This window comes from Oncorhynchus tshawytscha, linkage group LG05 (genome assembly GCF_018296145.1).
Source record: "Oncorhynchus tshawytscha isolate Ot180627B linkage group LG05, Otsh_v2.0, whole genome shotgun sequence".
In the NCBI taxonomy this organism is placed as follows: Eukaryota; Metazoa; Chordata; class Actinopteri; order Salmoniformes; family Salmonidae; genus Oncorhynchus; species Oncorhynchus tshawytscha.
Genome location: NC_056433.1, coordinates 45,849,784 through 45,861,868, shown reverse-complemented (window position 1 = coordinate 45,861,868; position 12,085 = coordinate 45,849,784). Strand labels below are relative to the sequence as shown.

Genomic DNA, 12,085 nt, shown 5'->3' with positions numbered 1-12,085 from the left:
CTTTGTCAATATGTGGCATTGTGTGTAGATTGATGAATAAATAAAAAATTCTAATTTAGAATAAGGCTGAAACGTCGAGACGCCTATGGATCTGCTGAGGGCTTTGCCTCATCAAATATGAATGAAAAGAGAAGATCTCTCAAACCTGCACGCTGTGCTTGCTTTGCTAAGCTGTTGATATTTGCAATGCGGAACGTTGAAGATTTTTTTTCCTGCATGACACCATGCTGAAAAAAGGGTGAAAGGGGTTGAGAAACACCCGACCCTCAAAGATGAGAAACACCCGACATTCTGCAGCCAGCCACTCCGTCTAATTATGTTCATGAATGGGCAGAATGGAAAAGGCCAACTGAAAGGCGTCTCAGCTCCAACCCAGGCGCTGCACCTGCAGTGGTGGAGCCGTTTGCCTGGCCACCCTATGAAAGAAGCCTGTGTTACATAGTGGAACATGAGGACACTGGTGCCTGTGTCCGCCTGTGTTGTTGTGTCTGTGTACTGGATGTGTTTATGGGGAAAGGCTGAGAAAGTCGGAGGAGGAGGAGGAGGAGGAGGGGAGAGAGATGAGAGCAGGGGGAAACAGTGCCATACTGTACTTGGGTTGACATTGACAACAGTGTATATGAGGACAACCAAAAATACAAAAGCCCAATATATATCTCCATAAAGAGGCATTTAATCAAGGAATATACTGCTGTTTTTGTGGCCTTAACTCATCCCTGAATAATGATTTTATAACAGACACAAATACAGTCAGTCTGGCATCCCTTTCTAGCCTTTTTACAAAGCCTCTTCAGCCCTATCACAGCCCTCTACCAAGGACATCCAGTCCGACCAAGGATAACGACACAATTCAGTTCAGTAAAAGGTCACATTTACAGTGATTTGAAAAGATCTTTGCCTAGTAGTTTTTTCTCTCTCCCAGTAATAAGATGCATTTTAGTTTCTGCTATATCTACGTTGCTCTCACATGGAACTAGACCAAGAACTGACTGAATGAATTGTTATATTATCCAGAATCAGACTATTTGCCTGGTGAATCAGTTTGCGCACGAACTGTCTCCATAACTCCATAAGTCTACACTATTACAACCAGCCCCATCAGGAGGGCTCCAGTAGAGGGACAACAGCATTATGTTCTCTTCCACCAAAAAACTTGAAATACAACATGATGAAAAACACCCTCAAATGATTTTCCATGAAGCGCTGAGCTTTATCACTCCACGCCGGGCTGTTACGTTTGGAAAGGCTCCAGCACAGGCATTTTGAAGTTGCTTCCCACCACTCAGCTTACTTTAGCACTGTTTGGAATCGGCCTGACTGAAACAAATACTGTCTAGTTGAGGCTCTCCTATAAATACTCACGGACAATTATTTTTTTAGGTACTCCACCCCGTTTAGGAAAATGGCTGTGGCTTGTTATATAAAGCAGGCAGACCGGCATCGAGGCATTCAGTGACTGTTCGATGGAATGTTAAAATGGGCTTAACAAGTGACCTAAGCAACTTTGAGTGTGGTATGATCGTCGAATCCAGTATCTCAGAAACGGCCGCCCTCCTGGGCTTTTCACGCACGACAGTGTCTAGGGTTTACCGAGAATGGTGTGATTAACAAAAAACATCCAGTTAGCGGCAGTCCTGTGGGCGAAAAACAGCTTGTTGATGTCAGTGGTTGAAGGAAAATCGCAAGAATCGTGCAAGCTAACAGGCAGGACACAAACAGACAAATAGCAGCACAGTACAACAGTCGTGTGCAGAAATGCCTCTCGGAATGCACAACTTGTCAATCCTTGTCACAGATGGGCTATTGCAACTGACGACCACATTGGGTTCCACTCAAATCAGCTAAAAACAACAAGAAGCGGCTCCAGTGGGCACGCAATCACCAACACTGAACAATTGAGGAGTGTGAAAACATTGCCTGGAACATGACAGTGAGTGGCCTGCGCAGACCCCAGACCTCAACCCAATAGAGTATCTTTGGGATGAGATGGAACGGGCTGTTTGCAGCATGAATGTACCGCCGTCCAATCTGCAGCAACTGCATGATGCCATTGCGTCAGCATGGACCAACATCCCTGTGGAATGTCTCACACCTTGTAGAATGTCCTGTAGAATTCAGGCTGTTTTGGAGGCAAGGGGGGTCTGACCCGGTACCAGATGGGTGTACCTAATAAACTGTCCGGTGAGTGTATATCTTCAAGGGCATCCATTGATTAACCACTGAATGATTGGAATGTGGAATTTGAGGGGAGTGACACAACTTTGTTAAACCATCAATCTGTTATGTCATGGTCAATGATGGCAAGTCAATGCTGTGGTGTAGATTGACCCATAATCTTTAGCTTTGGCAGACAGAGGATGCAAATGGGATTGGAGTACAATGATTTGTGATATGTAATTCCATACCCAGTCTGCTCTCAATGCCCCAGAGAGTAGCTATAATGACCAGTTAATTTGCATTGGATGATGAAATCTCCATTGGATGATGAAATTCTCCTACAAAAATTGCTAACATGAGAGATTTTTTGAGCCTTGTTATTTGCTTGGACAAATAATGGCCACTAGCCTCTGTCTAGACTACGGCATCTGGCTTCGCAAGACTAACCCCTCACTACAGCACACATCACACATACTTGCAAACTGTACATTGCATTTGTTTATACATATTACTAACATCCTCATTCCTTATTTAAGCACTGTAAACACAAACCAACTACAGACACATACTACCTACAGATAACTACAGACTAGAGGTCGACCGATTAATTGGAATGGTCGATTTAATTAGGGCCAATTTCAAGTTTTCATAACAATCGGAAATCGGTATTTTTGGGCAGGGCTGCACAGAAATTCTCCATTAACTTCAGCCTTTGGAAACAAAATGGGACAGACACATTTGAAGACATTTCTTGAAGTAATTAGTTAGAAACATGACAGTCAAAGCTTAGAAAATCATGCAGTTATAAATGCTGGGGAATCAAATTTGAAATAAGTATATGTTGCTTGACTGTTTATTGAACACCTTATTTAGCAAAAGTTCAATATTTACCTTCAAAAATGATGCTGCTATCTTTAGGACATCAGGCACCATCAGTTTGCACCCTCTATGTTGCTGTGCACGGGTTCAACAGAGCCAACACAATGATGTTATCTAACTGCCACAATATGCCTCGCAGGCATTTTCCACATTTTGTTGACTATAGCCCTTCGTTCATCCTGACCCCAGCAACACATCACACATCCACTACTCTCTTTGCACTGGCCAAGTCTGAGTACAGTCATCAACCAAGGCCAAGTATACTGGTGGTTCAGTGTTACTGGTGAATGTCGGGCCCGCCGGTAATGTATAATGAGTCTATAGTCAGTTTTGTGAACCAGAGTAAAGCTCAGAGACCTTCTGAAAGGAGGAAACGCCAGGCTACTGTGGTGAGTACACTAATAAATAAGCAAATCCTGGTTTAGTGTGTTTGTGAATTTCAGCCACTCATGTTGTTGATTAATGTTGTAAGAGTGCTCTGGAAACTTGCATTTAGGTCTGTGAGTATATGCACCCAATAGTATGGTATAGACATTGATCGCCAAGCTGGTGACCGCTTTTTACACCCTAACAAGAGGCTGATGCCCACGGCCCCCATTTGTTCCCCAGTAGAACACACTGGCAGGCCTCTGCATGGACTTACTGAGTGTTCATCACTGACATAGAGACAGAGCGATATCTCAGGCTCTCCCAAGACAATTTCCTCCTGCCCCTTGCTGTTGCGCAATCTGTCCTCTTGCCGTTGGCTTCCCTTCATCTCTGTATGAATTCCCATCCTCAATCCTCCCCTTGATACCGACCCGTCTGTTTTCACCACGATGGTTGACAAAGACCAGGGAGCACTCAGTCGCTTGAAATATTCACACACCATAGCAATATCTATGAAAAAATGTTTTCTGTCTATTTGCATTCTGCCTGGTTGCTTGAGTTCCGGTCCAACAGATAGCCAGCTCACAACCCCCGGCAGCTGGAGCTCTAATTAGCTCTGATATGAGTTAATGTGATGCAACCTGCCAGCCACCGGTTTGTAAGAACATCCACCGGGATATAAAAACAACTTAAGGCAACTAATGATGCATCACAGAAAGGTAGCTAGTTTCTATTAGTATCATACGCCTTGCGGAAGTGCTGACACAGATCCAACCAATCTCCTACTGCACAGGACCCACTTTCAATATCTACTCTGAATCCATATACTGTAGGAATTGTCAATGGCGATTCTGTTTGGCCAATAGTCATTTCCAGTTACTTGAGCTGGCTGTGAAAGTTCTGTTGGAAGCGTCTATAGCAGGGGATTTCAAACTTTTCTTGCCCAGGGACCCCCCACACAGGCAAACCGGCAACCCAGGGACCCCCATCATGTTATCAACAACAAAAAAGTAATGTCTTGTCGTGAATGTTAATGGCAAATAAGTAATCAACATTTCAAATTAATAGATTTGGTAGACGGTGTCATTATTTTGACCTCCCCACAGTTCATTGGAAGATGAAGTGGAAACTAACATCTAAGTCTATTAGCTAGAAAGGTATCTTTGCGGTGTAGAGAAAATGTTGCTGTTGTAAAGATAATTTCCAGCAATTCTAAACAGTTTGGCATGGAGCTGAGAGACAATTTTGCAGTTTGAAAGCTAATTTCCTGCAAGTCTATGCATTTTGCCATGGCTAATGCTATGTTTCTCCGCTTTTGATTCTCCCCGAGTGTCTAGCTTTTATTTGATTGTAAAGCCTTGTTCTTATTGTCAGTTAGAAGTGACTCAAATCATATAAAAATAAATCATATTCAATTCAAAACGGTTCTCTTTCTTGAAGTCTGAACAGCCAAAAAGCACATGGAATCTGATATTTTAAGCCACATTTTAAAACCACCTTCATGGGTTATTTAAAGTCGGATACAAATCTGATTCTTGGCCAATTGGATATATTTGCCCCTCAAGTGGTTATTTGGCATATCTTGTTGCTTGCTAGCTACTTGCTAGCTACAGTTTGACAAGGACATGTGGTAGCTAACTAGCTTGTTAATTGTCCACAAACAAATAGGGAATGTGCTAGAAAGCGAAGCAGCTACCTAGCTAGCTAGTTGACAGCTTTGGCTAGCCAAAAAGGACTTGTTTTGTAAGTCAGATCATTATCACACTACGATTTTGAACATTCAAAGCAACTAGGAAATGTCCATGGCAGGCATTGTTGTCACCTTAGCTTGCTACATAACTTCTGAGTGACAGGAAGCACGAGCACCACCATAAATTAGCCTACACCACTGTGCACGGACCCATCGTTACCATGTCAACTAGCGTAGCCATGTCAGCAAAGGACTTTTGTCAGAACACACACATACGATTTGGTCACTTGTAAGAAAACGGATTTGAAAAGGAAAACTGAGCTGAACGTTAATAAGGCCTACAGTGTGAACGAGGCTTTACTTTTCAAAGATAGTAATGTTAACTTGACACTGAAACAGATTTTCCATTCTTTAAAATTAACACTTAGACGGCCTGCATAAGAATTTTCTATACAAAAAAAAACGTTGCTCCAATGACTGTAATTTCCTGGATGCAGAGACATAAAAAGGGTATCCGTGAAGGTATTCTGTTGCAGCTAGTGATGGTCATAAAATAATAATGTTCCACATAAATAATCCCCCAAAATCCCCCCCTCCCAAATAAAATCATGGGCCCCCTGCAGTACCTCGTCCGCGGATACCAGTTTGGACTTCAGGAAACAGCAGAGGGAACACCCTCCTATCCACATCGATGGAACAGTAGTGGAGAGGGTAGCAAGTTTTAAGTTCCTCGGCATACACATCACAGACAAACTGAATTGGTCCACTCACACAGACAGCATCGTGAAGAAGGCGCAGCAGCGCCTCTTCAACCTCAGGAGGCTGAAGAAATTTGGCTTGTCACCAAAAGCACTCACAAACTTCTACAGATGCACAATCGAGAGCATCCTGGCGGGCTGTATCACCGCCTGGTACGGCAACTGCTCCGCCCACAACCGTAAGGCTCTCCAGAGGGTAGTGAGGTCTGCACAACGCATCACCGGGGGCAAACTACCTGCCCTCCAGGACACCTACACCACCCGATGTTACAGGAAGGCCATAACGATCATCAAGGACATCAACCACCCGAGCCACTGCCTGTTCACCCCGCTATCATCCAGTTGGCGAGGTCAGTACAGGTGCATCAAAGCTGGGACAGAGAGACTGAAAAACAGCTTCTATCTCAAGGCCATCAGACTGTTAAACAGCCACCACTAACATTGAGTGGCTGCTGCCAACACACTGACACTGACACTGACTCAACTCCAGCCACTTTAATAATGGGAATTGATGGGAAATGATGTAAATATATCACTAGCCACTTTAAACAATGCTACCTTATATAATGTTACTTACCCTACATTATTCATCTCATATGCATACGTATATACTGTACTCTATATCATCGACTGCATCCTTATGTAATACATGTACCACTAGCCACTTTAACTATGCCACTTTGTTTACATACTCATCTCATATGTATATACTGTACTCGATACCATCTACTGTATCTTGCCTATGCTGCTCTGTACCATCACTCATTCATATATCCTTATGTACATATTCTTTATCCCCTTACACTGTGTATAAGACAGTAGTTTTGGAATTGTTAGTTAGATTACTTGTTGGTTATTACTGCATTGTCGGAACTAGAAGCACAAGCATTTCGCTACACTCGCATTAACATCTGCTAACCATGTGTATGTGACAAATAAAATTTGATTTGATTTGAAAACCCCAGGTCTATACCTGGTGCAGGTGTCCTGGGTCCCATTCCAACATCTTGCACTGATGTAATGCCAAGTGTTTTTGTTGTTGCTGCTTTTGCCTGAGGAAATAGATGTTGTTGCTGTCATGAACTTCACGTCTTGGAACATGGCAAGCTAAAGCATACTGCCATAGTACAGTAAATGGCATTTCACTGCATCATTGATGTCTCATATCTTTATAGCATCAATTTGCATCCGTGCCTCAATCATATCAATGTAGTTTGCCAATTAAAATAAGTAAATGTGCTGTATAAGGCGGTAACACACTGGCCTGGTCCCAGATCTGTTTGGGCTGTTTTGCAAACTCCTGTGGTCATTGTCATGCAAAACATGACCAGGCTATTAACACACATCAACTACGACTGCACCTGGTCCTGTGTCTACGTGTCCTTGGCTGAGAGATGCAGATTTATCCAAGAAAATCTCCAAGGTCCCCATCTTTTTATTTAGAATCAAAACACAACAGCAGTACAGAACAATTGGCTCCATACTCAGTGCTTTGGATTATAGTGTTTCTGTCGCAAGGGTTATTGGTTCAATTCCCTTGGATCTGATACATTCTGTACATCGTTTCGGATAAAAGCATCTGCTAAATAACTAATGACTCTTCCGAATGTTATGCTAATTAACTAATGCCTCTTTCGAATGTCATCCCTGAATATCCTAACAGTGCCGCTCAGAGAATGTCTTCAACCAGAAAAGATGAACATCACAGCCATGGGATTGATCATCGACATAAGAGTGATTCCATGCGTCTTTCTCACTCTCTCTCCGTCTCAGCCAATGACATCCAGTGATTAATGAGTGCTCAGTTAGGAGGCCCAGTGCATAGTACAGTATCCATGGTGCTGGGTTCTGCCAAGTGAGCTGTATCTCTCAGAGCAGAAGCAGGTCTTCAGAGACGGGCAGATGGGAGATAAGCCCACTCATGCTGCTCTGAGAAATTACACTCTGTGTGATGATGAATGTGCTCACAGGAACCGTTCATACTGCAACTCCATGGGGGCACTAGCAAACCATATGCATTATGCATACACACACGTGTGGGCATACACGTCGACACACACACAAGTATACAGGCAACAGGCACACACACACACACACATATATACGCACACACACACACAACCAGATTTTTAGGAGGGCCACGTGGGGTGGTGTATAGTGTTTAGTGGGTTTTTTAATGGGATTGATAACATATACAGGGTCATTTGGAGATTCCTGTGCAGTGACCCAGATATGCCTTCTGTGCAGTTAAATTAGATGATTTATATACCCCCAAAGGCTCTGTGTGAAACACAGAAGTTTCTGTTATCTGTAGCAGTGGTTCCCAAACTGTGGGGTGGGACTCAGTCCGGCTTTCAACTTACTCTTGAAAGTTGTAATAGTAGAATGCACAAGGTGCAATTTTGAAATTGGGTAATGCATCATCAGTTTTCCTCTTGTCATTGCATACCTTAGAGAGCTATTTATAACTTGTCAGAAATGTCCAGAACCACTAGCCTATGCCAGCTAATGTTTTTTAAGTCCATAGATTTTGTTGTAATCTTTGAGTCACTCAAATATCACATGAATACACATACGACATGGCAAAATGTATAGAATTACAAGACAATTAGCTTTAAAACTGCAAAATGCTCTGTTCACCCGATGACAAAATGTGTAGGATTGCAGGAAATAAGCCTTCCACCAACAAGAGGCTTGTGTACAGAGTATAAGACAGAAATAGACGTGGGATGTTCCCCCGTGCTGAATTTGGGAACCCCTGATCTATAGTAGCTTGGCATCATGTTAGCACCTCAGTACAGCTACAGAGGCTGTGTCCCAAATGGCACCCCATTCCCTACATAGTCCACTGCTTTTAACCAGAGCCCTATGGGTCCTGGTAAAAAGTGGTGCACTATATAGGGAATAGGGTGCCATATTGGACACAGACACAGAAAGGACTTGTGAACTGAGATAGTTAGTGCCCTCCCAGGCAGTTGCATGTTATGTTTATTGCAGGACAGGACCAGACATAATGTTATGACTAATGGTACATGTGCTGTTGTTTTACTCTCTCATTGATCGCCATAAGCATTCCTGTCAGTAATGCCATGTGCAGTTATCGTATGTTTCTCGAGGACAGTTTCTGCTCTAAGTCTACATGCAATAACTTATCATTTGCTCTCTTACATGTCACTTGTCTGGTTATTGGAGATTTACTCTGGATGTTCCTGTTTCTAAGCCTTGTAGTTCACCAAGGGCACAGTTGTTTTGCATGTTAGAGGCTAACCATGCAATGATCTGCTTCGCTTACAGGTGAGCCACGCAAGTTTGACCCGGGCTTCAGAGGACCTATCCATAACAGGTACTGTATCCTCTGGTCTCCTCCAACTTCCCTTGCACGAAGAAGCAATAGAAACATGTTCAGTAATGCGCTTGTAATTGACTCCACGGTGGACGTTCAACAGCGTACTGATAGTTATTCCCCAAAGGTTTTTTTTTCTCTCTTTTTGATTTGCGCCAAAGATGGACCTATCGTCTTCTTCTCAATCTGCCATAGAATTGAATTGTGCATTCTATCAAAACCACTACACATCTTATATTATTATTCTTTTTTTTTCTCCAAATAAAAATATGAAACTTATTGTTTCATAAGCTCTTTTGCACGTCACTCTATGTGTTGACGGATTGATAATTTGCCAGGCACTGTTAATGGAGAGGGAGGCTGAGTGCTGGCAGCTGTCTTCGCTACATCACACAGATCAATAGCTATTAGTCACACGATCGGCTGGCGTTAGCCCAATGACACACATTGTTAACCAGCCTGGGAGACCGGAGGAACACAAACTCGTATATCACAGGGAAGCAGCCAATTTAAGTACTTCTTTCCAACATATACCATTCATGTATAACCTGGCTACGTCCTTTTTATTTGAATGCCTGGCTTTATCAAGTACATATACCAATGTCCTGTTGCTATGTCTTGTTTACATTTGTTTGGATTGTCATTGGCTCTCACTGGAGTTCGCCATCCCACAAGACAACATCGTAAACAAGATTTCTCAATGACCAATTTAGGATGCAGCTGTGTATGTCTTATAGCCTTTCAACTTCGTGGTTTTACTCTTTACACCACTAATTTCTGCCCTGAAGCGTTTCATTACTTCATACTGTAGAATAGACATATCCAGGACCAGCTTCATATACACTGCTGGGGAAAGCATCCCCCCCGAGCCTTTATCTCACCCTCTCCAGTTCGTTTTACTCCTACAGATGTGGACTAAAGTGAAGACACTTTGATGTTTATCTGGCTTAGAGTTTTTATTTAAATGAGAACTGAGAGAGGACTGACTCTCCTTCGGTTGTCTTTTTTTCTCAGAAGCTCACCGCCTAAATTAAGTCTGTATCTGTGGTTATTGAACAGTCCTCTAAAAGAGTAGAGAAAATGGAGATGCATTGTAGCTCTGAATAATTCCGGCTTCCATTATGCTGCGGTACGGGTGATATATCAATCCATAAAGTACATCTGAATAATGTATGAATTGAATGATGCCATTGACTAGGGCCGGCGCGATACCAGTATCGGGATTCCCATTAGTATCGTGGCAAGGAAACAAAATGTGAAGCAGATTTAAATTCTTTAGGAAAACAGCCCTAATGTTGGAAACCAACATCATTATGTTGTCATCCAGAGTCACATTTGATTTATTTTCCAAGCTACAGCACACAATATTTTACTTACAGAAGGTCTGCTTTGTTTTCATTTTTGCCTTGAAAAAAATATCCCGATATTGGTATCGTCCCGCCCTGAATAGTGGACTGCACACCTTTTAGTCAAGACACATACATGGACTGTACAATTTGTCCTTGAGACTTCTGCAGGGAAGTTGAAAAACATTCAAAACCCCTGTGCCTTCCACTGCTATATCTATTGGCTCTCCAGACCTTGAGAAACTTCCCAGTGTGTTTCAACATGTGAGAATCCATTATCTCTACCCCTCTCTCCCAAACTCTCTCCCTGTTAATTCCCATTGTGTGGTGGAAACAGTCGGCCAATGGTGACACACCAGAATTGCAGCCACGCTATTCTGTGGCAGCGTCGACCGGTCATCACCACCACAGCCATGGCACCAATGGCTCCCCAAGTGGAGTTAGCTTTACGAATAGAACACTCTGTCACAGAGCTTCACATGTCACTGACAGGAATGCCAGCCGGTACCCACTGCCTCACAGCACTTAGAGTAGCAGCACACATACATACCAACCCAGCAGGGGAAAGGAAATGGTTCTAGCCGACAGATTATGGTTCAGCTATGGAGATCTAAGACTTTTAGACTATGACTGGGATTTGGCATTGGACCACATTTGCAGTTGGGCTGCGTTTGCGTCACAGAGATGAGAGAAAGATACCTATTTTTTTTTTGTCTCGTTTACCAGCTTCCTTTCAACGTTCACCTGAATCAAAGGTCGTTCTGTGTTAGCTCTGTAGTGCTAGCTTTGACTTTGCCTTAATAGGTCGTCTCTGTCTAATGTAGCCTATTTGAAATGATGAGCGCTTCTTACAGTCCACTTTCCCTGTTTTTTTTTTTAATGAAAATACTTTTCATTCAAGTCGTACAGTTTGGTTTCATTACTTCAAAACCATATGGGAGGTCCAGGTAGTCACAAAAATAGATGGGTGTTGGTTAAATTGTGATTTTAATGAATCAAACACATTTGGAGTGTCATTTTTTCCCCCCCTGTGAGCGAGGAGCGGTTTTTCGCGGTGCAGTTGGAAAGGAATTGGCGCACCGGAAAGCACCACTCATTGAGCGATAAGAGGGATTTCTGACTGCTCAACTCCGCTCACATACTCTGCTGAGTACCACTCTTCATATTTTCAGTATGGTGATGGCTGCGTCATATTATGGGTATGCTTTTCATTCAGCGAGGACTAGGAAGTCTCTAGGCCCTGGGGGTTTGGGTAGAAGACAGTGGAGACTCACTTCACGGTGAAGAGGTGAAGAGGTGACAGAAGGTCTGCTTCAGAGTCCCACCCCCTGGATCTCATCGACTAATCACCCATGATTCCTAGCTGCCCTCTGGTCTGCTACCTGACTCAACTCCTAATGGACGCTGAGAAATTCAGTCCTCACCATGGCAACCTCAACAGCTCTTGTTCCTTGTCTTTTGAATGAAATGAAAAAGTAGTCCCTCGTCTGCCTCTTTTTAATACCGTGTTTAATATCAGAGCCGGCAGTGCCTTTGGGCACAC

The 12,085-nt window shown here is 43.1% G+C and overlaps 1 protein-coding gene across 5 annotated transcripts in view; it reads left to right on the top strand.

Annotated features, from left to right (window-relative positions):
- The window catches only part of LOC112250654 (choline transporter-like protein 5-B), a 50,650-nt gene that overhangs the window by 13,932 nt on the left and 24,633 nt on the right, over nt 1-12,085 (top strand). For all 5 annotated transcript variants that reach the window (XM_024420987.2, XM_024420990.2, XM_024420989.2 and 2 more), the window contains exon 2: nt 9,148-9,196. In XM_024420987.2, the coding sequence (XP_024276755.1) occupies nt 9,148-9,196 (49 nt within the window). The remainder of the gene's footprint in view (nt 1-9,147; nt 9,197-12,085) is intronic.